We start from the raw sequence: 26,684 nt of genomic DNA on the forward strand, positions 1-26,684 counted from the left end.
TTTCTGACAAATTACTAATTAATCAAATTATGTTGGCATGAATTTTATGGAATAAACCTCGGGCTTTTGGGGCCCTGTTCTGCCCGGTTGGTAATAATCCAGCCTTTACTGAGTCTAGACTGTTGCTTTATTTTGAAAGTTGTTACCGGAAGACCTGCTTGTACATACTGACGGGTAAATGCTGTCAATTAATTTCCTAAAAGCGTTGTTTGTAGGCGTTTGAAGGCAGTCTGTGGCCAGTCGTTCGTTTTAGGGCGTGTGTTAACTGTACACGGACGGCAAAATGTAAAACTGCCCAGCGAGAAGCAGCCACAAGAGTTCCTCCTTTCTTTGGGCTGCTTTTGTTTTGGTAGTAAGCAGCTTGACGGACGCCGGCGGGGCTAACTAGCGGAGTTTGAACTTGTTAGCTCGGCAGCTAACTAGCTAACACATATTGTGTCGCAGTCGGCGGGTCGACCAGTCAGAACTGCAGATAAAACTTGTTGACCACTCTGAAGTATAAACAGGAGGCTCGGTTAGTTAGCACCACGCTGCTTTAATTACAACAACAACAAAAAAAATCATATGTTGCCTGTCGAAGCCGATTTGGCGTGATTTGAGGCGTAGCCGTTCGGATCCCGTCAGAGACAGAACAGCCTATCCCAGAGGATCAACCGTCACACACTCGAAATGCTTTCTACTTGTAGCTAACGACTGGCTGTGAAAATTACGATGGGTACAATCGGCAGCTAGCTTGTTTTATCTTAACCGACCATGTAAGCCGTCTTGTCACGAAAAGCAGTTGACTCGTGACTTGTCGCTGTAGGACGGTGCAGGAAGAGCCCGTTACAGACCTCCGAACAACGACACGAACAGACGCGCCGACACTGAGGCTTAGGGTACATGCGAGCACCCCTCACCCCCTCTCCCAGCGCAGAGGTCCGTGCTCACTGTCCTGTTAACCGGAGTGTTTTTTTTTTTTTTTTTAAACCATTTGACCCCCCCATATGCCTGCGCTTACGACCGTGTCAACATCCTGAAGGCGGAGAGAGACGGAGGAAGGGAGGCAACGGCAACTCCGGGGTCCCCGACACTCAGCCGAGGAGAGGCATCGCTGAAATGAGATGAGGCTCAGAAATGGAACTGTGGCCACTGCGATTATTTTCTTCACGTCGTTCCTCAGCCTGTCCTGGTACACAGCGTGGCAGAATGGCAGAGGTAGGCTGAACACCCCGAACATCCCTGTCATCACGACTACCACACAAATGTAAGGTGTTATCGGGTTTTAGGGGAAGCGACAATTGTAAGGCCTGGTTAACAAACTGGTAGACATTGAGCTGACGTGGGTCCAGCCGCATGTCGTAGGACAGCAGGTGTTACCCGTTCACCTCGTACCCATCCGGATTCTGTTCAGCATTTTGGTATTCACATAATCACCGTGCGATATACATTATGCAGTGGTTACCTGTTGTAATATTTGGCCTTTACAAACGGGTTCATCTATATTGTTTTTATTGGATTATATTGTTATTCCCACTAATGTATGACAGCATGGCAGGTCTGTAGACAGTCCTCATCTTGCCTCATCAAACTCAGTCAGTTACGGATAATGTATTATGTCCCCGTCAGTTTAAAGCACTGGAAAGGACAGTTCGCAACTCATCTTGATAATTACAGCATTCAGTGTCATTTACCCATTCTCCCTCTTGCATAAGCATTTAAATCTTTCATCTGGGCATTAACCAAATTTGTCCTGTCAAACATCCAGGTTCAAGTGTGTCTGTGTTTCTATAGAATGCAAAGGCTGTGTGTTAACATGCCAGGCTTAACCCAGCCCATGTGGGGAGGGTTATGGGCCTCAGTGACTTCTTATCAGCAGAGTGTAAATAATTGCAGCCTTTTGATAAATTCCAAGCCAAGGCTTCATGTTGTGATTATTGTTGAGCTTATCAGCTTGATTAAGTATTTTCCTTTAAAAGGAGCGCTCTCTTAGTGCCACCGCTACAGCAAGCAGAGATTGGCCCATGGCTTGATTAAAGTGTGTGTGATAAGCAAAGGTCAAGTAAAAATGCCCTCTGGTCTGTCTGGTCCACCTGTTGATACAATCCAGTAGGTCTGTATTCAAAACAGGGATATTATTGAGTGCAGACCCTTCTGTTCAATTTCACATAACTGTCATTGACTAGCAGTTTTCTGTTAGTTGGAAACAAGTATACTTTTATCAGCACTTCACAGTTGTCTCTACAGTTAATATGATAATAGCATATGGTGAAATGCACTACTTCTCTGACACAAATATGAGAGAGAGAGAGAGCATGCATTTAACACGCATTTAGACCCTAAATTATAATACATATCAAGATTTGGAAGACATTTTTGTCTGAATATTTTAAACAACTTTTAAAGACAAGCAATAGGCCATGTTTACGCTAGACATTTTGACTTGTCATAGCAGGAAAAGCGGAGGTGTTTCTGTCAACATTAATGACGGCTCCCCAGTAAGCCGTATCAGTGTGACCATGAGCTGCCATGCACAATACCGTGAGTTTGAAGCTGAAGCAAAAGTGGAATTCAGCCGTCAGTAACTTTATTATTTACACCTGTGCTTTTCCTGCTTTGACATGTTGAAATTTCTGAATGGCTAAGTGTCTAAAAAGGTTATAATGAATGTAACACTAAAGCTTTTATTTAAAAACAAATGCGCTGGTCTGTGCAGTGGCAGAGGGAGCTCAACGCACTGCACCTTAAGGAAACTCAAACAAATAGATAAAACACAAGCAACAGAAAACACAATTGAAGCTGGTAAACGTTAAGTAACATGCTGGTAGTTATTGAAGGGCTAACAGTAGTAGCCAGTATCTCCACAACTAAAACTAAACATTTTTGAACTCCCTTGACAACTGGCCTCCATATTTGTCTGTTTTCTGTGCCTGCTACAAATTTCTTTTGTGTCAAGTTGGACTTGCTGTGTTTTGTGTATTTGCTTCTTTTCTGTATGTGTGTTTATTTGCTTGTGTTTCCTTAAGCTTCATTGCAATGAGCAACATGTTGAAAACAGCAAGCCTGTTTGTCCAATCCAAGGTTTATTTCCGTTTGGACTACAAAATGTGTACAGTACAAGTATTTATGTTCTGGGGGCAAACCATGTGAGCAGTAATCAAACCGTAACAAAGAGCTCTTTTTTTTGGCCTCACAGTGAAAGCTAGAGTATTGATTTATACCATAAACTCTGACCAGCATTAATTTATGTGAGGGCCACTGACACACACAGTCTTTCTGCACATCGCTGGGCTGTTTCATTTCTTTTTGTGGCCGGGATCACGTGTAGCACTTAAGTATCCTCATTGGGGGAGGGGGGCAGACAAAAGAGATGCAGTTAGATTTGCTGATTTGCTGTGACACGAAACACTTACAACAAAGGTCCCAACTAAAATATGATATACTCACATGTACTCTTACATGCTTGCAGGAAATGTTTGTGTAACCTCAAGATACCTGAAGCTGCATATTTTTCAGTCAGTTCTATCCTCAGAGTGTATTTCCATATATTAATCTCTGGGTACATAAAACTCAGACCAGTGTGTTCTTTACCTGCATCAACATCACAAGCTTTAATCTTGTACTTTACTGTGTATTGCACTGGCCCCCTGGCTCCCTGCCTCTGTGTGTTTGTGTTGTTTCTTGTCTTAACAAGAGATGTTTTAATACAGTTTTCTTCCTTTTTGAAAACATATGCACCTTTTTTATGTTCCTTATCATTTTTCCCTGCAGTTATAGATCGCTTCTCCTCTTGATGCTGCCTAGAGTGGGTGTTTAGAATTTACTTGGCCTCCGGCGTTGAGTCATTCTGAAAAAGACAAATTTCAAAACCTGTTCTACTAGTTGTAATCAGAAAACATGTTTGTATTATAGGCTTGTGACTGTGTTGTATGATTCGGTTATTGTAGCCCATAAGGACACTGTTTTGGTGTTTGTTTCATGGGGTATTGGGGTAGAGAGGTAATCCCAAAGTTTTTAATTGTATTTTTTTGCCCAACTCTTTGCTTCCGACAGCCTGTCTTGTTTCTGGTCACTTGACTGCTGTGAATGAGAGCTGTGCCAGTCAGCTGTCCAAACACTCCATGCTGAATGACTCTCCAGAGTGTGTACTTCTCTGTCAGAGTCTTCCCTGTCCCCCAGCATGAGACTGCTCTCTGATATCTCCGTGGTAAAGTCTCAAGTAGACCTTAATATTTGTTGGGGCTTTAGATTTGTGATGGGACAAAAATTGGATGTAGCAATGTAGCTACATCAAATACACCGTTATCGTTTAGGCTTAGCAGAGTATTACCTCTTGATGATATCTCAGGTTTGCATTTACCATATTAATGGTATAACAGTGGGTTGAAGTAAAATGTACATGTAATGCGCAATAAAAACTGAATAGTGGGTAGCAGGGACAAGCCTATTAGACAGTTTCAATATTATCCTTCACAGCGACAGGACAAGCAAACAACGAGAAAGTACACTGGTACAAGACGAACAAGACAAGCCATTCATACAAAGCAGTTATCAGACACAAATATATTAAAATGTTTTTTCCCCATACCAACTCTAAACTGGTATGGGGAAAAAACCCTACAACAGGGGAACTTCTACAGCAAACATCAGCTGTAATTTGGTGGCATGTGTAAGTGGCATGTGTAAGTGCATCATGGCAACGTTTCTGAAAACACAAGTATTTTAACACCTTCCAAAAGTGTTGCTCATTCAACCTTTTTGTATAACACAGCAGTGAGTGGGATAAATGTCTTATGTGGGTTAATGAATCAAATGGCAGTGTGGTAGGTTGAATCCTGTAGTTTAAGGATAATGGCAGCAACAAAAACATATAAAAACATTGGTTTTTTTTTCAGTTATTAAAGGTGAGAGACCTAAGACTCTTTCTGTGAAAGACTGAAAAAGAATGAGACAGCTCTAAGATATTAATGATTTTTGCTTATTTGCTGTGACTTAACATCTACCAAGTGCAAAACATTCTTCTCTTTTTGCATATGTGATTTCCTCTTTGCTTTCCTTGAAGCAATATATTCCACATCCTCTGTTTAAGGGCATGTTTTTCTTCTATCATCACATCATTCCAAACACAATGGGCCAAAAATAGCAGAAGTGATTGCAGTGAAGGGGGTAAATGAGTAGGCAGATAAGGAGAGTGGTAGGCCAGATTCATGGGTTATTAGTTAGAATGGGAGACAATATGGCCGGCACATTATGTTTTCTCATTTGTAGCATCTGCCTATATGTGTGTGTGTATAAATTTTGTTTGTGTGCACTGAGAGGTAGTAGTGTGCACTGAGATTTGCCTGGCAAACTGCCAGGCAAATCCTAAGTGGCCTGGAAGGAAGAAGTGAATAGAAAGGCCAAATCTTAGAAGACAGAGGATGAGAAGAGCCTGAGGTTGAGAGTGCTGACAATGCAGTGAGACAGAGACAGTGGGACAGTTTCTTTTTTTTTTTATGTGTTCTACCCTGCTTAGTCACACAGACACACACACCTCCTTTTATCCCAGCTTTGGCTCCGTCTGAACAGGAACAGGCGTCTTCAGCTGTTAGTAAGTTAACAATCACTGTTGTTTGCCTCCTCGTGCTTCTGCTCACTTCCTTAATCCCATTCAGCTATGCATTCATTCATTCATACATGTTCTCTTTCTGCTTCTGGACACAATTCCCAGACAGCTCACAAATTCTCCTCAGTGTCAGGGAGGAGAGATGGTGATTGTTGGTTTCTAACTGTTTCCTGTTGAATAATCTGTGGCATAAGCTTCCTGAACATACTGAGAGAGAGATAACTTAAGAGTTATTAAAATAGTTGCAGATTAATTTTAGGTAATTGGTAAATCAGCTAATCCTTTCAGCTCTAAAAATAGTTTTTGTAATGGACTTTTTTTAAAAAAAAAAAAAAGTGAGAAGAGAGTGATAGCCCTGGCTGATGGCAGCCTTTCAGGAGCCAAGTGAAGCCAGAGGAGTGGAAGTAAGCAGAGTGGGGCTGTGCCTTCAGCTTCACTGCTGTCAGACAGCGTGCTCTGCCATAAAGAGAGTCAGCAGGCTGCGGGAGGATATCCTGACTTACAGCACAGTGGAGGAAGAGGAGTGGGTGGAAGGCGAGAGAAACAATGAGCCTACAGTGATGAGGCAAAATTAAGAATCTGGGTTGGAAAGTTGCCAAAGGCCACAACTTTTTTCAGTACTTTAAAAGTGAAGTGAAACGGTTGTAGTGCACTGTAAAGGAAAAAGGACAGAATGGGATAAAGGCATACATTTTCTCTTTCTGCAAACTACATAAAACCGTTCAGGGAGTATCACTAGCCTACTCATGGATCGACTTGCACTTCTCCTCAGGAAAATACCACCAAAAATCAATACTACTACTCTGTGTGTGTGTGTGTGTGTGTGTGTGCAGTATTATTTATGTGTGTTGGTGTGCTTGCTTTTTTCTGTGTTAAGTGTTGCCATGATTTTCACCCACTGAGATGGTTTAACCAAAGAATTTAATTTGCATTAACTTGATGGATCTTTTCTGTCCAGTGGATGAGTGTCACAGTACAGTCTGTATCTTCATATGACTGTTTAACTTCTGTAACCTGTAAGAGTTATACTGTAAGAGTATACTAAGTCATGTTTAATCTAACATGACTTATTGACCTAATGTTCGAGCATCTGTGCACTTTTGTATCTGTCCCCTAAACACCAACATGCTATAACCATTCCAGTTTTTGTCCTATTAATCTCACATTCATGTTTTGCACCATCTGCCATACTTAAGATATAACAGCCTGATTAAATGCTTTGTGTTGCACACAGCAGCTGCAGTGTGGAACCATGAGGCTAGCAGGTGCATCACTTCAGGGCTTTATACATGCATAATGGACATGTTTTACATGCATGTGTATCTTGCTTGTAAATGTCAGACAGGTGGAATCTGTAGCTACAAGTCCATAAAAAAAGGCTCAATGATGTGGCATCTTTTCAGCAACTCAGAGTGTAAGGACTGTTAAATTTGTTATGGCTGCTGATGTTACAGTATAATGTGAAAAATAGCTTAAGTGCTTTTGAGATAATTGACTTTCTGTCAGTACATGGAGACAGTCTGCTGAGATCGAAATTAAGAAAAAAATTATTTTGATAAATGGAACTTCTGGCAAAGTGCCTGATTCCCAGTTTCAGTGTGGTGCATTAAAAAGAGGCTATACAAACAGTTTAAGTTAATGTGGGGACACAGGATGATAATTTTGGCTGAACACCTAACTGCTATATGCAAAGAAAATTGTAACATCAGTACTTGGTAGCTCTTCTGCAAATCTTGGTTTCGCTTTGAGTCTTTTATCCAATTCGTTTTTGGTACAGATCCAGACACGTGGCAGGCAGAATCCATAATTTAATGGAAAAGTTCCGTTTTTTTTGCCGATGATGAGATCAGATGAGAAGACTGATACCACTCTCCTGTCTCTACGGTAAATAAGGAGTTGACTAACTTATTCTAGTACAAAGAGTGTAAACATTTGAACCGACTCTGTCCAAATGTAAAAAAAAATCCACCAACCAGCATCTGTAAAGCTCACTAATGATCACCTTCTGTCTTCTTTGTTTTGTATGAAAACAAAGACGTAAAAACAACAAATCAACTTTTAGAGGAAGTTATGTGCCAGACTATATCTTGATCGTGACCAGTTGCCCGGCAACAAGCTGAGACTCCAGGATGAACAGAATTTTGTTGGTGCTTGAGAAATCTGATTTGGAAAAACACAGCAATGGGTCTTTCGAGAAACATTGTCATCAGCTGAGCTCAGATCAGTTTGTAATAATTACAGAAGGACTGTTTTTAAGATGACTCTTGTGTCTGTGGAAAATGATTTCTGTGAAAACTGCATGTCAACCACAACTTCCTCTGAACATCAGGGTGTTGAATCAGCTGTAGTATTTAGGCAAGCTTGTATTTCAAGAAGAATTAATCATCACTATTTCTCAAAAGAGGTACGTCATTGAGTGATTTTCCCTTTTTTGTTATAACACTGGAATTACGAATGGTACCTTCTAACCATAGCGGTGAGATTTTATTTCTGCTTCCTTGCGCAAAATAAATGTTTTTAAATGCTATAGACCTGGGATCAGCATGTGAAAGTGTGATGGGGAAGTGAAATTCCAGAAAGGGCATTTACATATTATGTAGTGCAGCTTTCCCACTCGTGCAAACATAAATTGCACAAGTCCCTCATCAGCACTCATGAACCTGCAGTCAGCAGCATGCATCAGCAAGGGAGAGTGAGGTCAAGGACAAGATCGCTGTGAGGGCTTTTGATGAGCTGATGGGTTTAGTGGTAAAACTCTGAACACTCTTCTGAGTTCAGGGTTGGATTTCTCTAAAGTATTTCTCAGCACTGAGATCATCCTTGTCCTCTTTTAACTGTTAAGTTATTAATCAAGAATCAAGAATCTTCACTGTCAGTATGCAATCAGCGTTCACCAGTCAGATAATGAAATTCTGAAAGGTAATTCTAGGCTAAGTGTAAAGGAGGAGGCTCAGAGAACTATATGGCAAAGCCAGGTTACTGTGTCTGTCAGCTCTTTCTCTGACAAGCTGTTTTCAGATACTTAAATGCTAGAACTGAAGTCAAAGCCATTGAGCACATTGAAATAACAACAATCAGGTTACAGCCACAAATATCTTAGTGTATATATGTAATATTACTCATAAAACTAATTATAGTATTCTCGAACTTTTTTGTGAGTCCAGTGAGTTTTTTTCTTTTTTTTTTAAAATCATCCACATCTATGAACACGATGGATTGAGCAATGGATGTTATCTTTAGTTTTGTTGCTCTGATTTTCTTTGTTGTTGAATTAAGACATTAACTTCAAATTTACTGGATGCATGATCACTCTGTGGTCTGAAGTGTGTGTGTGTGTGTGTGTGTGTGTGTGTGTGTGTGTGTGTGTGTGTGTGTGTGTGTGTGTGTGTGTGTGTGTGTGTGTGTGTGTGAGTGTGAGACCATGGCTCTGTTTGTTACTAGCTAGTTGTTGAATGTCCATTATACAGTCAGCTCCTCCTCATTTCTCCCACGTATCTCATTAATGTATGAAATAAACTGAGCAGATGAATGGGGGAAAAAGCAATGGCCTGTCAAGGCAAAATATCACAGGAGAGTCGGGGGCAGTGGATGTATGGAAACCAGGCAAAGACAAGCTAACAAAAGTGTATGCCAGGATGCAAGTGCAGATAGTATTCAAAGTTATATACTTACATAAAAGTAAAAATAAATAAAGTAAAGGGAGGAAGCAGTGAGACAATGTTAAGAAAAGAGACTGAATTCAAACAGATGGAAGGAGAGGAGAGGTTGTCAAGCTCAGAGGCAGAGCATAGCCACTTAGCCCTTCCCCCACTACTCACAGTTCTAGAAAGCAGAGAAGAATAATGAGATTGAATAGATGTACTCCAGACCCTCAGGTAGGTCTAATTGTTTAATTCATTTGTGTACCCATGCAGTCATCAAGCGGCTGTACAGCAGCAGAGTAAGTTCACCATTCAACCTGTTACCTGAATTTGATAATGATGACACTTGATTTGCCATAGAAAACGCTTTTGTGCTTGTCTGTAGTCTGAGCTTTTTATGTGAAGTCAAGGTCAAGTTGTGAATGACAAGAATGAAAGTAAAACAAAAGTGACATATACCTGAAATGTCGAGAGACTTTTGTAAACACTGCCCAACATTCTTGATTCTACTCATGTCATGGAATGGAAGAACACATGATATTACTAAATACATGCAATAATCCTACAATTTCTTGGGGGATATTAGGTAGCTAGGAAGCTCGTCTTCTTCCTGTGTCTGTTCTGTGGTGCTGTGTGTGTGTCTTGTTTCTTTGCACAGTAGAATTACAGGTGTGGTTTCATGTCAACAGGCCTGGAGTCCAACAATCAAAGGACTGATGTGAAGATGAAAGTCTTGTTTTAGGTTGAAGCTGCCCTTTTCTTGAGGTTTGGGCCAAATGACAGCATCTGTCTGTGTGTCTTAGAGATCAGGATTCATGAAGAACAACATGGTTCTGTTAAAAAGAGAAGCCCAGGCAGAGGGGTGGGACAATAGCTCAGTCAGAGAGAGTGATGGAGAGGGAAAGATGAAGGGAGTCTGGGTTTTGTTGTAGTTAAGGGCACTCTGATAGGGCACAATAAATCTACCAGTGGAGAGAAGATCAGAGACTGCCCAAACCTGCACCCCACCTAACCCTCTCATACACACACACACACACACACACACACACACACACACACACACACACACACACACACACACACACACACACACACACTGTCACACATTTCACACATTTCAGACAAATTTTGGAACAAAAATCTACACTGGTAATACAGACACTAAGATTTGCTTATTAAGCAGGTCAAACAATGCCATACGTTTTCTTGGCTTCATTTCGTTATCATCTTCATTTCACAGTCATCTCCATCTCCATAAATAGTAATTATAATAAACTTTATTCATTTTTTTTTTCAAAAACATGACAAAACACAAGGCAATATAACAGTCAGGCAAAAGACACAACTAAAAATACTAAAACAGAAAGGAAACCAAACACAAAGAGAATTCAACATAAAAGTGTCTTTAAGTTAGATAAGTAGAAGGTGTGCCTCACTGTAGCTATAGTTAATTTAATATATCTGATCTCTCTCAGACCACAGCTACTCCCCTTTTCAGCCTCTACTTTCGCCTCCACAAGCTGCTCAACTTCTGATAAGAGACTGGTTTCCTCAGGCTTTTGTAGTAAACTGCTTCCAAACGTAAAAAACAAAATCGGTAAAAACAAGCGCTTGGTTTTGCCAATAAATGGCTGCTCCTGAGCACTGTATTGGTGTCAACATTATCATCATCATATGGTACTGCAGTAGTTCAAAGATTTGCTTTAAACCCTTGTACAATGAGAGAAATCCTGGTTGGGATAAAAAAAAAAAGCTTTTTTTCTCCCTTCCCTCAGCCGCTTAATTTGAAACATTCTACTGATCCAGTTTATTTCATTCCAGTCTGTTCCAGCAAACCTGTTCACAAATCATCAGATAGAACTCTCTTTCCTGAGCAGCCCCAGGGTTTGAATGTTTGTAACCAGCTGAAAAGGACCATTCACTAAATTTTCACCTCCTAATGCACCCTACTTTGCTTTTATTTCTCTTATAGAGAAGCTGATAGCATACCAGCGGGAGTTCCATGCCTTGAAAGAGCGCCTCCGTGTGGCAGAGCACAGGACGCTGCAGCGCTCGTCTGAGCTCAACAACATTCTTGAGCAGTTCAGACGTGCCATCGCCGAGACTAACAGCAGCAAAGATGCTCTCACAAACTTCTCAGGTGACTGACGTACACGAGCACGTACCAACACATTAACTGAGGTTTTACATTGTCGAGTTAACATGAAAGTTGTTTCAGTCATTTATGAGAAACAAATGTTGTAGTTTTGTGTGAGAAATTTGGAGTGTTCTAATTTCCATCTAATCGAGCATTTCCTTCTTATTTTGGCTCTGCATCACCTGTGGGAAAATCCAAAACATGCTGTGCACCTAGATGCAACAAAGGCTTATTTTGTTTTTACTTGCTGTTGAATTTCTGTACTTGCTGCTTGAAAGGAAGTGGTCAGGGGAAGTACCTTTGTGAGAGTGAGCTCATTTCTAATGAAAATGAAATGAAACTGACTTTTTCAATGATCATCCATTCTCCGAGGCTTCTTTGTAGAATCTGTCAACCCTCAAAACCACTGGGGGAGTTATTAAATCCAGTAGGCTGAAACACAATAATAGGCTAAAGATTATTTTCCATTATCAATTAATCTGCCGCTCATTTTCTTGATTAATTGATATTAATTTAAAAAAAAATCTCAGACAGTATTGGAAAATGCCCATTATATTTTTCCACAGCTCAAGTGCAAGTCAGGTATTCAGATTGCCTGTTTTGTTCAGCCAGCATTCAAAAACCCGAGAAAAAAAAGCGTCAACACTTCAAATTTAAGAAGCTGGAACCAGTGAATATTTGCTGTTTTTATTTGGAAAATGACTGAAGTGATAAATTGATTATAGTTGCCAATTAATTTTCTGTTGATCAGTTAGTATATTAATCATTTAATGTTGCTCATTGTCTCCCGATTTTAAAATGAAATGTCCATTTTATATCCAGTTTTATTATCATGATGGCATCGTTTTGCTTTTGAGTACACTGAAAATTTCCTGCCAGTAGAGTTTTACTTTAATTTTCTCTGGCAGTTATTATGCTTTTTCAGACTGTTTTGATTTTTGGTTTTAGTTTTGTCATGAACCGTGCAAACACAAAAACAAAATTAAAAACTCATTTTCATAAAATGCTTTTGGCTTATTTTCGGCACCAGTGGCCTTCTGTAATAGTCCACTGCAGCCAATAATTTTACTTCTGTCTTCATTTGGACTCTACTTAACTTGTTTCTCTGTGTTTGCTTTCAGATGAGACACAGAAACTACTGAAGGAGCTTGCAAATAGGAAACATCTCCAGGTGCCAAATATCTACCACCACCTGCCTCACCTTCTCAACAATGAGGGCAGCCTGCACCCTGCCGTACAGGTTGGCCTAGGCCGAACAGGAGGTGAGAAGCTTATAAGCACAGTGCAAATTTAGTACAACAGTAACACCCCTGATTTATGAGGCGTGTTCTCCAGAACGTGCATGCTTATCCTACACAAACACAATAAAACCTCCCGAGATCCTCGTTACACCAGGGAGAGAATCAAGCCTCAACAAGTTTTCAGTTGGTGACTAGTTCACAACAAGTATCCCCTCTGGACTGAGCTTTGCATTAATATCTTTGCAGAGTTGAAGATAATTACAGTGTATGTAACGGGATAATTCCCTAGTTAATTTGCAAGTTGAGTTAGTTTGATTGAACGAGGATTTCAGTCTTGCTTTTACGTCTTTATCCTACTTTGTTTTTCTGCCGTGTTTGCACTTGGTGTATTCAAATGCCTTTCTCTTGTCTTCTCCTTTCTCTTTTAATGAACCTGTGAGGCACACTGTTTTTTAAGTGCTATTCAAAGAAAATTTACCGTAGGAACATAAATTGAACATAAGATTACAGGTCGAGGCCACAGTGAACCCAGCAATGCAATTTCCGATCATGTTTAAGTTTACTTACAGCAGCAACTACATTTTTACAAAGCCACTGAAGTGCAGTGTGTCCTGTTGGAGCTGTTGTCTGACATTAGTCCCACCACTTTCATATGGATTATTTCACTTTTGTTTTGCTCTTTTCTGTTCACCCCTATTTTTAGCAACTCTATTTTTGAAAATTTCTTCCTTTCAAGCTGCAGCATACAGCATGTGTCCTCTGCTAATTCAAGTTTACTCTAAGAGCATTGCTTATTCGGCATTGTGTGAAAGGTTGAGTGAATTCGGGGCGCGAGGGAGGTGAGTTTAGGGACTGAACAGCTCAAATGGTGTTTCCACATTCCTGCTGACAGTGACTGAGAACAGGAACAGAGGCCCTAGACAAATTAGAGGCAAAGGAGGAGGGACAAGTTGGGTACAAATAGGAGTTTCTTGTCCCTGGCCTGCAGCCTGTTTGATCAATGAGAGCAAGGTATTCCCACAGGAAACAAGAAGAATGCAAGTCCTATTGACAGAGAATCTTCACAGACATAAGGCCTATTGTTGCCATCTTTTTGGCTTTCTTTTATAGAAGTGGTAGCACAATTGCAGTAGAGGATTTTTGCCTCTCCACCACCCGTGCATGCCACATGACATACTTAACATGACACACTGGCAGCTTTTGCCTTAATGCCCCAACAGTTAGTGTTCCCTTTTCCTGCTAATTGTTTTCCTTATTCTGCCCCTGCGTTTCACATTTTTCTTTTTCACTTTCCCTCTTGTTTCTCTGCTGGTCTAAGCATATCTGACATTGGGATATTTATAGCTGTGCAAATTAGGACATCATCCCACTTTAAACTGAACAAGAATTTAAAGTTGAAATTAACATTTCAGTCACAGAGAATCTCTGAGACTGAAATGGGTGGGGTGGGGCCTCACTGAATCCCCTCTCATACAGAAGTAAACAACTGTGTTATTGTAAAGACAGCCTTGCTAGTTCCAAACTCATATATGTCCTTTAGCAAGTCATCCTCCTACCAACTCCTGCCCTTTTAAACTGTCACTACTTTCTTTGTTGCCAAGCAACATCAGTAACACACTAGCGTTCGTTTGTTCTGACCAGCCATTAAACATGCTATAGTCGAAGATCTTTTGTAACTGCCTTTTCCTGCCAATTTGGAACTCTTTCAGCTGCTGCCTTTGTCGCTTCTGACTCTTCTGTTGGCCTGAACAGAGTGTAGTCAGTCATGTTTCTGCTCAGATATACACATGGTGCCAGCTGCTTCTTTTCTTGTTTCAGAGAACCTCACTGTGAGGGCCTAACACATCTGAAGATTGAAAAAAAATCTCCCCCATGTCCCTCTGCTCTCCAGTAGAAGTTGCCTGTGCAGGGACAAGAAAACGATCCCTCAGCAGCTTCCCACTCACTGCTGATAATCATGCTGGCACTTGTATTCCTTATAAGGCAACAATGTTTTTGAGACTGGCATGGACAGAAAAATGATCAGTTGACAGTACTATGAACCTTATATTTGTATAATTTGTTCCTTTTATTTCTTTTCTGTTTAACCCAAATTACATTTCTTGCTTCCCATGTAATTGCTTGTACATTTTGAGCAGAGGGTCCAACATGGCAGCCTTTGATTTAGCTGATTATGCAGGAGTTTAAATGGCAGTTGTTTAATACAGTATAAAAAAGAACCTTATATATCAAGCCTCACCCTGTGTGCAGGCATTTCTAGCTGAAAATCATCACCAAACACAAGTGAAGGCTTTCAACTATCTCTGAAAGAAAATAGGACATGGTTCTGTTTTTCAACTGTTAACTCCAATGGATGTCAGAGCAGCTGAACTTTGCAGGGCAAAGCTCTGCGTGGTGCATTTCAGCCACAAATATCAACACGTCTATATAATCAGACGTGTTGCCCACATGTGGTTGACACCAGACTATAATTATCAGGTTTGTTTTTTAACCATACCCAAGAAGTGGTTGTCTAGTCATGCAAATATGTGAAGCTTGTACTGTTGATCCATTTAGTGGAATATTGTGATTTGGTAATAGTATTGTGCAGTATTAAATGCACAGCAAACAGAACCAATTTAAGGTGCATAATTACTGTTTCTGCAAGGGACTGTTGTGATTATTGATGGTAAAAAACTTTTTTTTTCAACTGGTCTGTGGTGTTATAGATTTAATTTATTGAACAAACTACTTAAGTAACAAGATACTATAATTTTAAAGTTTGAGCTTGAGCTTTGAGATTTTTACCAAAAAAAAAAAGTTAGCTTTTTATGGATTGCTACTGTCAAACTTGGTTTAAAAGGGCTTCACACACTTGCTCACCCACACACACAGGCACAAATTAATTATTTATACATTGATGTCCTAAAAAACTATGATTCCTCAAGTCAAATTGAGTGTTATACGCATAGACACACTTGCCTGAATGATTATTCCCACTACAAGTAATAATCTAATGGTGTCAGGTCCTTCCTTGACACTAACCTTAGCCCTAAATAATGTGTGTCCATGATCTCTAATCAGAAAAATTAGCGCATTTACATGCTAGGTTGAAGCAAGCAGTCAAGCTGGACATATTTTGCTGGACATCGAAAGGATAAAAACACAGCTGAACACTAGCTTCTTTTATATGTATGTCATGCCAGATCAGTTCTTTTCACTGGTGTGGCTGAGAAGCAGACAGAAGTGTAGAAGTGTTTTTTTTTTTTTCTCCTGAAGGAGATGAAAGGATGGCAGAGTGAAACGGGCAGGCTGATCAAGGGACACGGGGAGGGGCAGTCCTGGAGTCGGTCCTGCTCAAGCTACACTTGCATGCATTATCACTCATTCACTGTCTGCCTCACTCTCTTATTCTGTCACTCTCTGTCTCTTTTTCTTCCTCCCACATTCTGCTTTCATCCTCGACCTACTTTCTCGGGGATGGTGGGTGTCGCTATACGACACAGAGCTCAGTGTGCGAAACACAAAGCAAAACTGGGACAGATTCTCCACGCTGCACAGATCACTCTGGGGGATTGTACCCTTTCTCTGGTCCACTGTGCTGCTCACTCATTCTGCACCTCAAGTTTAGTTTTTTTTTTTTTTTTTTGCCCCTTCATCACCTCAGTCAGCATGTTTTCACAAGCCACACATTACCCCGGTGCATGTATTTCACAGTCATTACTATCCCTATAGGGCCAGTTGTTTGTAACTTTCATGGGGACAAAACGTAACCCTACTTTCCTTTCTCTGGGCGAGCATGGTACATTTTATCAAAAACATTATCCAAAATGACCTTCTGTAGATTGTGGCCCAAGGATTTAAATTCAGTAAAGAGCAAATACATCATGTACAGATGAAGGGAAAACTAAACATGAAAAAAGAGAGCACACAAGTTAATAGGTAATTTCATGCTGCTGTCTTGACTTATTTTCCTTAGCAAGAGGAAGATGCTAATTCGTTGTCAGATAACCAGCCTGATAACTTTATCCTCGAATTTGCTCTCACATCACTGTGGGCTTGCTGTATACTCTCTTCTCCCTTCACTTGTGAAAGTGATGTTTGTATTCTTCTAAGTAAAATGAACTGGTTTCATGTTGGTATCAGTCTATTGTACTTCTTTCATCCTCATTTAGTTTTCTGGGAGACTCTCCATACAAAAGAAGAGGCCTTCTGTTTAGCTCCAAGCCTCATATAAGAGAAGCAATAAGGAGATGACAATGGGCACTTTCTTTTTCTCTTTCCATGTCTAGCTGTTGTGTCATTCAACCAGCCTGTTCTCAGCTGAACGAAATGTCTGCTATTAATGTCTTCTTTAGCTTAGAGATGACGATTACCATAATTTTTGAGATCAGTGGGCTGTGTTAACACAGTTTATTGCCTAGTTGTTAAACAGAAAAGGAACTGAATACAATTTAAATAATGTATTAATCCATATTTTGACCAGATAAAATAACCAGAGAAAGACTGGAATATGGGGTCTGGAAACTTTGACATTTTATAGTTTCATAAATAATTAACGACAAATAAATCAGTATTGTATTGTTATTAAATTAGAGGGGCCAGATCCTCTCTGATCCTTGCTCTCTGCTGTTGGCTTTGGCCTGTACAGCTTTATTTAGCTGGTAATAAAAGCTCATAAATTCATTTATGAGAGTGTTGCTGATCTCAGAGTAAAGGATGATGTTCAGTAAAGCATAGTTTTGTTTACTCTGGCTAAAGTCTAATAATTGTTGCCTCTATGTAGCCCGCAGTTGTAAATTAAAATGCTGTATGTTTTGCAATAAATAACCAGATAGTGTAAGATTGTTGTATAAAAACGTTTCTTTTAGGAACATGTAGCATGGTAGTACAGATGGATTACTAACTACCTCCATCAGTCATCCTTCCTACTGCCATCTGTCAGTCTGGGCATGAATATCTGTTCCTGTTCTGTTGCAGTCTAACAGTAAAGATGACTTTTTTTTATTGATCCAGTTTATTAAACAGCCACCATTTCCTGTTCTCCCCTCATGCTTTCTCCTCTTCTTAGTTACAATGGTGATGGGGATTCCCACAGTGAAGCGGAAGGTGAAGTCTTATCTCTCAGAGACACTGCATTCGCTAATAGACAAGCTGTCACCCGAGGAGAAACTTGACTGTGTTATTATTGTATTTGTTGGGGAGGTGAGATCTCATGATTCATACAATATGTGTCATTGCGTGATGCTTCTATGAAATGCGTTTAAAAATGATGAAGTCTGTGTCTTCCTGGTTTAATATCTGCAGACGGACCTGGACTACGTTCACAGCGTAGTGGCTGGCCTGGAGAAAGAGTGAGTACACTTCTCTGCTTTCTGACAGCTGCGAAAAAAGGTGGAGATATTGTGAAGGTGTAAAAAGATGCTGTGACCCAGAGTGTGTATGTCTGTACCACATTGTTGACACCACCACTGACCCTCTTTCTGCAGGTTTTCTACAGAGCTGAGTTCAGGCTTGCTGGAAGTGATCTCCCCACCGGCCACCTATTACCCAGACCTCACCAACCTCAAAGAGACGTTTGGAGACTCTAGAGAGAGAGTCAGGTAAGCAGCTCGCTTATGCATGAGGTCTGTGTTATCTGTTTTATCTGTGCTGACATTTAATTAGGCAAAATGTGATAGAGATCATTATGGAAATCTAGAGAAACCAGCCTTGGGAGAAATGAAATGCAGGAGAGCTGTGATGAGGATTGCAGAAAAAGTAAGATGAGTCAGGGGAATAGGAGGGAATGAGCAAGTGAGAGCTTTTAGGGAGGCTGCCTTGGTGCTTAGTATTCCACAGGCATTTCTCAAAGTCATATCAAGGTCATCAGCCGCAGCACCCTGTATCTCTTTGTCTCTGTAGTGCTCGGTCTTATTACCTTCTGTACTTACCTTCTCTTTAGCTCGTCAGCTAACAACTGGCTTCATTAGAAATCTGTTTATAGTGCAGTTTGTGCTGACTAGTTACAGTATGTACTTGGGTAATAGCCTCTAGGCCCAGAGGACTATGTGTTATGTTTGTATGTGGGTGGTTGTGAGCGAATGCTTCTGATCATCGTTTGAACAGTTAGTATCTTATTCAACATGGGTCTGCGGTATACAGTAAATATTATAATTGAAACACTTGTCTTAAGTGTGTGTCCACATGGACCCAATTCAACGATATAGAAAAAGGTTTATTACATTCCCTCACTGCTGAAGCTGCGGCAACACTGAACCACTTGGCTGAGCTGAAGTGCATGCACATCCATGCCTTCATATCGGTGGTATCTGCTCACCTGACTGGAGTGTTAAAAGTGTGTGCGTGCGTGTGTGTGCGCGTGTGCATGCATGTGTGCGTGTATGTGTGCTCGTGTGCGTATGTTGGCACATGTGCACTCAGGAGAAACTGTGTGCCGCCTCCCACAGCTGCTCTCTTGTGTTAGAGTCAGACTGCAACAAGGGCAGATCATTTAAATCAAACAATTAGTGTGACAGCACTTGGTTTATAAATTATTCAGAGTCTGCTGTTGTAATATTCAGTCTACCTGGGAGTACCGGATTTGAACAGTTTTGCTTTTTGCATGTGAGCAGTGAGCAGTGGTGTAATATTTTGGAGGATACTTGATAGTAGATCAGTTTTGTGCGTATAATTTTATTGTGTGTTGATGATTTCTGCTTTGTTTAGATGGCGGACCAAGCAGAATCTGGACTATTCCTTCCTCATGATGTATGCTGTGAACAAAGGGGTTTATTATGTCCAGGTATGTCCTTAAAAACAAATAAAAAAATATTTCCATAGCTGCTAGTTGGAGTGCATTTTAAGAAAGTCTCTGTAGACAGTTACTCACAAGTATCAGCATGAAAATCTTTTCTAACCTAAAACTTGTTTGCTGTTAGATTGGAGCATGTCATTCCAAATTAAATGTGTATTGGTGCAGCCATTCATCAGAGCCAGCGCTGTTTTTTTCCAGACCAGAGCCAGTTTCACTTAATCTTAGCCTAATCCTCTTAGACTTCTACAGCTTGTATCTGTCTTCTTGGCTAAACTAGGCATCCAATTTGAGAATGTTCATATAAACGTTTACTTATGCTAACACCAGCCAGTCACGGTTTAGTAACTGTGTTGTTAATCTCCCATCTTTCTATCTTGTGCATGGGGTGTGTCATTTCCGTTCTCTGCTTTCAACTGGAGGAAAGAGGTATTGCCTCTCTGGCATCTACTGCTACTCTAGTTTAGTGTAGCAACTCAGCAGTGTTCTTTAGTTCAGTTCAGAGTGATGTCCCTGTGTGAACATAGAGGAGTCCCCCACCTGCTTCTCTCCCTTAAATTAACAACAACCCCTAACTGTTAAAGTGGTTCCATCTGTCTTACGTTTCACTCTTTCTGTACCTCTGTTCCTCCAGTTGGAGGATGACATTGTGGCCAAGCCCAACTACTTTGCCACTATGAAGAACTTTGCCCTGCAGCTGTCGTCCGAGGACTGGATGATCCTGGAGTTCTCGCAACTGGGCTTCATTGGTACGATCCATTAAGCACTTCATCAATGTGCAGCATCTACCAGGAGTCTGTCAAATGAAGCAAGATCTGTCTACTCAGCTGATGGCAAAGCCAAACAAAGGCAGTCCGGACTAAATGGTGTCTATAACATGGTTATCAACTCATGCTCTTAAACCAGCAGTTTCCAATCCACTTGACAAGGCTTTTTCATACTGTAAGATTTGTAGGGTTTATGATGAACAATGAAATACAGCATGGACTGATGCAGAGTAGAGCAGCCTGTATAATTAAATTAAAATTATATTGATCACTTGGAAATAAGGTCATTGCAAAATAATAGCAATTGGACAGGGAAAAGTAAATCCAAAATGAGCTGCAGTGGTATAGATGTTATTGTATACAGATCTCTGTTTAAATTTAAAGTACTCAAATGTAGTTTTATCATTAAAAGCAGAATTTAACTAGACTGTGATTAACCCTAGTTTGTTCCCCCTGAACAATTTGTTTTAAAGTGGAGTGTTTTTGGTTGTATTGGGTTTTGTAAATGGATTTTTGGCAATACACTCTATAACCAACCAAAACAATAACCCTGGTTTTGGTCTTGTGTGTGTGGCAGTTTTTTCAGCCATGTGGGGCAAATGATGACGGTTCTAAAGCAGACATCTTTTGGAAGGCTTTTTGTGGTTTTTAGAGAGACAAGGTTTCCACAAGGAGACACTAATTGTCTTACTATTTCCAGTTGATTGTACTCTTTTTTTTTATTTACAGTGTAGCAACAAGTCCCTTAAGTCCTGTTCATGGTTTAATCATCTCATTGCAAATAATTGGTTGTTAATGATGCTGAGTGCTTCTGTGCAGAATCAGTGAGCATCTATGACCCCTCCTTATTCTCTCTTTCCTTCAGGAAAAATGTTCCAGGCTCCAGACCTAAATCTCATTGTTGAGTTCATCTTCATGTTCTATAAGGAGAAGCCCATCGACTGGCTGCTGGACCATATTCTCTGGGTCAAAGTCTGCAATCCTGAAAAAGATGCAGTATGCACTGTGATTACTGTATAGATATGAGCATCAGTGTGTGGGGAACGGGTGTCTCATTCCCACCTGTCTTCTTTTCCAGAAACATTGTGAGCGTCAGAAGTCCAGCCTACGTGTGCGGTTTAGACCCTCCCTGTTTCAACATGTGGGACTCCATTCTTCTCTTGCTGGAAAGATCCAAAAACTCACAGTGAGTCTCACGCCCTCACAGTCGCTCGTTTGCAGCAGCAATTCATGCTACTTCCTTTGTAGAAACACTGGCCTCTGTCTGTGTCTGTAGGACAAAGACTTCCTGAAGCCACTTCTCCACAAGATGCATGTGAACCCCCCAGCTGAGGTTTCCACTTCAATGAAGGTATCACTCCAGAGGTCCCATCCTGCTGCTGTCCAGTTATCCATTTTCTAGTTCACAGGCATGATTATAAAAGCAAGAGCAAACTGAATGCAGTATGTCCTAAATTATGAAGAGAATACAAGAGCAGAATCAGTGATCAAGTTGGAACAAAATGTTTACTGTGTCACACAGGTGTATCAGGGTCACACACTGGAGAAGACGTACCTAGGAGAGGACTTCTTCTGGGCCATCACTCCTACCGCAGGAGATTATGTCCTCTTCAAATTTGACAGACCTGTTAGCATAGAGAGGTAAATGTGAGGGAGGGAATTGTCTGTTTGTGATTTTTTTGTGTGTGCACAGCTTCTTAATGTTTGCATTCAAATAATATGGTGAGCATGCAAAGCACAGCCCAACATAAATATTATCATCTAACATTTTCACATACAGGCACAGGCAAACTCTGTCTTTTCATTTATTTCCTCCTGCTGCCCTTCACTGTGTGTGTGTGTGTCTCCCGGGATCAGGGTGAGCTAATGAGAGTGCTCTAAAATAAGCATTCTCTGGCCAGCCTCCTACTCTCTGTCGAGCCAGGGTAGGAAGGGAGTAAGACAGCCAATATAAAGAGAGCTGATATCAAGACTGATGGCTGGGAGCAGATCGGAAAAAGGATGTTATAAGTTTGGTCATGTGAGGATGTATGGTGATTGTATCCTTTGCTCTTGTAAAGATTACTGTATGTTAGGACAGCAAGACCAATGCGAGAGACTGTCAATCACTCAGCAAATAAGTGGCAGTGAGTGGGAAAGGGTCCATCCAGCGTTCCACTGTCTGACTCTGAAGTGTCTGCTTTTGAGTGAAACCAATTACACTGACTCAGACTGTATTGCTGTTCTGAGTAGACAACATCTCATCAGCAGCTGGTTGAGAGATGCTACATTTCTGTGGCTGTTTCACTTTTAATACAAGTCAATACAGTGCACCCTCAAACTTGGGTGCCAACAGATAAAGTAAGGGAGATATAATCATTTATTTCTTCTTTGAATCTTGCCAACCATTAGCCCCAAAGCCACAGCTACAAGTAAAACTCATATTTCATGATGTGCTCATGCTTTGTGAATTCGAAGCACCGTTGTAGCTGCTCTGAAATCGAGATATCTCAGCTTTTCCTGGCTAGAAAGGAAGAAGTACTGTAATTTTTAATGTTTTAAACCTGTGACTGTGACCTGAATATGAGATCTAAGAAGCACGAGATTTGAAATTCTGATCTACTATATCCTACTTATAGTTAAGTCCTGATGACACGTTGGGTTTATGTACGTTTACATACCCATTTTTTTTTTCATTTCATGGATATAACTTACTTGATTTCCACAAGTGATTTGATGCAATGTGTCTGTCTGTGTGGCTCTTACCATTGGGGTGCAGGAATCATTCCCCATTGGTGTAAATATTAAAATGAATTCTTGGTTTTATTGGCAGGTTTCTCTTTCGCAGTGGTAACCAGGAGCACCCAGGGGACAAAATTGAGAACACCACAGTGGAAATACTGCCTGTTTCGGTAGGGAAACACACACACGTACTTGTACTTATATCTTTGTGAGGACTCTCATTGACATAATGCATTCCCTAGCCCCTTACCCTAACCTTAACCATCCGAATGAATACCTAACCCTGACCCTAAAACCAAGTCTTAAGCCTCAAATAGCCCTTTAAAGTTGTGAGGACTGACCAAATTGTCCTTGCTGTCCAAAAATGTCTTTCCTCTGTAACGTCTATGCTATTTTTGGTCCTCACAAAGATAGATGGACAAGTACACACACACACACAGTCTGTCACCCTTCTGTGGTGTGATGTGCAAACGGTTCTGATTAGATTACATTGAGTGGTTCCTCTTGGGGACATAGTGCATTGATTATTGACAGGAATGTGAGCATGACAGAATCGTTTGCTCTGCCAGAGGCGATACATTCTGACATTGTGATCCGCACCTCCAGTGTAGGCACAGAAGCTAGTATCTGTACAAGTGCTACTCAAATGAAAAATCACTAAGATTTTAATTTCTGCTGTCCATCTTTCACTGTGTTCGTATGTTAGGAAACTAGACTGCAGACCAAAGAGAAGTACAAACGAACAGAGGACCGCTTTTACAGAATTGGTGAGTGGATTTCTCCTTGTCGTCTAGAACTATATGTGTTAGTGCATACCAACATACTGAGACATCGTGATCAGATTACACACTCACACTGATGGTGTCTAGAGTTATAGGCAGTTCACAAAAAGTGTGTGAAATGTTCTGTCACACTTTTACTTTTTTAATCTAATCTCCTGTCTTGTTTTTGCTGACATAATTTCTACTTGTCCTTTTTCTGTCCTAGTGTTTTTGTTTATTTAATGTTCCTTGTAAATAAGATAAACAAAAAAAGCAGGTGAAGGCCGTGTGGTTGGTTAAATAAATTCCAGTAAATCATTTATCACATTTATTTTTTTTCCACTTGCGCACCCAGTTCACTGGTAAAGTATTGGCCATGGACTCACCCTATAAATATGATTTAAAGTACTTCATAAGTGCTTTTCTGTGTTTTTAAACACAGGTCAGTTTGAGAAAGGTGTGGCAGAAGGGGCTGTAGATCCTTCTTTCAATCCTGTTGTGGCACTTCGGCTTTCAGTTCTCAAAGACTCCGCGGTGTGGGCCATCCTCAGTGAAGTAAGACAATCACAAAACGCACCCCCTTGTCCAATCACATCAAAAATACCACTTGCCCCAGATGCATACCGCCTCCTCGTTTTAACCCTCTAACATGTGATGCTCTGCTCTCCTCTTGCAGATACATATAAAGAAGATAGCTGGCTGAATCTTCTGGAAGGGGCACATGAATCATGGCCCCTGGGGGACCAAAATCTCCTGGACTGCTTATGCAGGGCCTCTGGCACCTAGCAACCAGCAGTGAAATCATTAGAGCCCACTAGAGTTGCTCGTCTGAGCTTGTCTGAGGAAAGCCACCTCTCTGTTACCCACTCTCCCTAATGTACCTTGTTATTTTGCTTCTCATCGATCGACTTCTCCCTTTTCTTTCTGCATCTCTCCCTCACTCTTCAGTTCATTTGTGAGAATGTGAATACTACTGTCTAAAGAACAACAGTGAAGTGTGTGAAGACATCTGTTCCCAGCTCTGGCTCTGAACGTGACTGTGTTGCTCAGCGGCTTTGAACACAAAATGCCTGCACGATTGAGGAGAAATCTTCACATCTGGGGAGAACCGGTCACCTGGCCACTGGTGTAGATGCTGCCAAATCCCTCTCTGTAATTCAATGCTGCCACCTTTGGGCAAGCTGTGGCATTGCACTGTCACTAGCGCCTCAGCAAAGCCCATGATGATCAAGAATGTTGTCACTAATGGCCAGTTGCTGTCTGTTCTCAGCAGAGATGATGGAGCTCTAGATCAACACCAGCCCAAACAAAAATGTTTTCCTCACTCCTAGAGTATTGTAAGTCACACTCAAATACTCCACTTGTCCTGAAACACAAACTCAGGATGAGCTTTTCCAAACTGTTCCAAAAATCCTGCCCACAGTCAGTCGGTGACAACTTTGACCATAGGCCAGATTCCGTGGTAATTACCCCAGTCCATCAAGAAAATAAGTACCGTGACACCATATCTATCTCACGTCCTGTCTGACAGGCTGTGTATGACCTCAGTGTCCATTTATAACCAATCAGACATTGCCTTTGCGTCATTTTCCCGAAAGGAATATATTGTTATATTGATATATTATTACAGCTTTGACGATCTATGAAGGTGACTTAATTTATTTGAAATAAATCTTTAATTTGTACAAGAGGTAAAATATATTTTTATTCTATTAAGAGATGTTTATGGTAGTTAAGAATCTGTTTTATTTGTGTACAGTTTTTTTCTAAATTGCTATTCTTGTGAAAAGCTTCTTGTGAAATTATGTTGTCTGCAAGTAGCAAGTAGCTCCTTTCAGTTTCTTTTCATTTAAAGTGAAATGTTACAAGAAAAATTATGGATTTTCACTGTTTAAAAATTACATGGTAGGAGAGTTGTGAATAGATTCTTTTGAAGTAGTCATGGGGCAAAATTAGAAAAATGTGCCTTATATCCAGGTCTCTTGAAATTGTCTCAGCAACATTATTCGAATCTGTTCCCTCTTACTTTTGCCTACACTTTTCTGGATATGGTATTTTGAAAATAACACCTACAGTACAAATAGTGATTGGATGTCAAGAACAATATCTCTGTGTTATAATGACTGAAAGTGGCAAACAAGGGGTTTTTTTTTGTACCAGATTACCACCTGAAACAGCTTGATTTGCACTGCTTTCTCACCATCACCATCACATCCCTCACTGCTGTACCTATATTTTCCATTTTGGCACAGTTTATGCTTATTTCACTGACTCCTCCAAATCCACTTTACAATTAATTTTGTCCAATCGCTCATCTGTTTTTTGATTGGACAGAATATGACTACTGATCATTGCAGAGTATGCCTTTGTGGAATGATTTGACTGAGGTTGTGTAGTACTTTCACTGATTGTATAGCTATGAAAACAGCAACAAGCATCTCTCTCTCTCTCTCTCTCTCTTTTGTCTCACTATAGTTTATCGAAATTCACCTGACATGTTTTGTGTTTGTGTGTGTGTGGCCAATGTTCTGAGTGGAAGCTATTTTTTAAGTGAAACTTCACTCACGCTATGTGTCAGTGGTTTATTCAAGGGGGTAGTGAAGTGCCTTTTGGTTGACTTGATAAGAAAATGGGACTTTTGTTAATCATGCCTGTTCGCATGCATGATTATTTGTAATTTATAAACAGTGTTTGTTTTAGTTTATTTTCAGAACAGGCTCCTTCACCCCCTGATCAAACCATCAATGCTGTACTCAAGAAAACACAAGTGGTTTAGCGTCTGCCTCTTAAATAGATTCTGTTGATTGGGAGAAGATGGGAATAAGCCATTTAAAGAGTGGAACATGTTTTGAAAGGGTAAAGACACAGTTCTGCTAACAGGATTGGCTTCTGCCCTTTACACGGCATCCACATACAAACTGAAACTAAATGCATGAAAACAGCATGAATGGTCATGTAATCCCCTACTATATTTGTGGAAGGTGGATGGACAGGAGACTAAAAAAGAAAAAAGGAACTCTTCCCATGCTCGACAACCCTACGTACCCATCAGTTCATGTG

The 26,684-nt window shown here is 40.6% G+C and overlaps 1 protein-coding gene across 1 annotated transcript; it reads left to right on the forward strand.

Moving 5' to 3' along the window:
• Positions 1-206: 206 nt before the first annotated feature.
• On the forward strand, positions 207-26,621 carry mgat4a (alpha-1,3-mannosyl-glycoprotein 4-beta-N-acetylglucosaminyltransferase A). The gene is made up of 16 exons (XM_041057160.1): positions 207-1,197; positions 11,198-11,365; positions 12,484-12,624; positions 17,654-17,787; positions 17,890-17,936; positions 18,072-18,185; positions 19,291-19,366; positions 20,010-20,124; positions 21,008-21,138; positions 21,221-21,328; positions 21,419-21,493; positions 21,665-21,783; positions 22,955-23,033; positions 23,570-23,630; positions 24,067-24,179; positions 24,301-26,621. Exons 1-16 carry the CDS (start codon positions 1,104-1,106, stop codon positions 24,325-24,327), a joined length of 1,602 nt encoding a protein of 533 aa, XP_040913094.1. The 5' UTR covers positions 207-1,103; the 3' UTR covers positions 24,328-26,621.
• Positions 26,622-26,684: the final 63 nt, after the last annotated feature.

This window comes from Toxotes jaculatrix, chromosome 15 (assembly GCF_017976425.1).
Source record: "Toxotes jaculatrix isolate fToxJac2 chromosome 15, fToxJac2.pri, whole genome shotgun sequence".
NCBI lineage: Eukaryota > Metazoa > Chordata > Actinopteri > Toxotidae > Toxotes > Toxotes jaculatrix.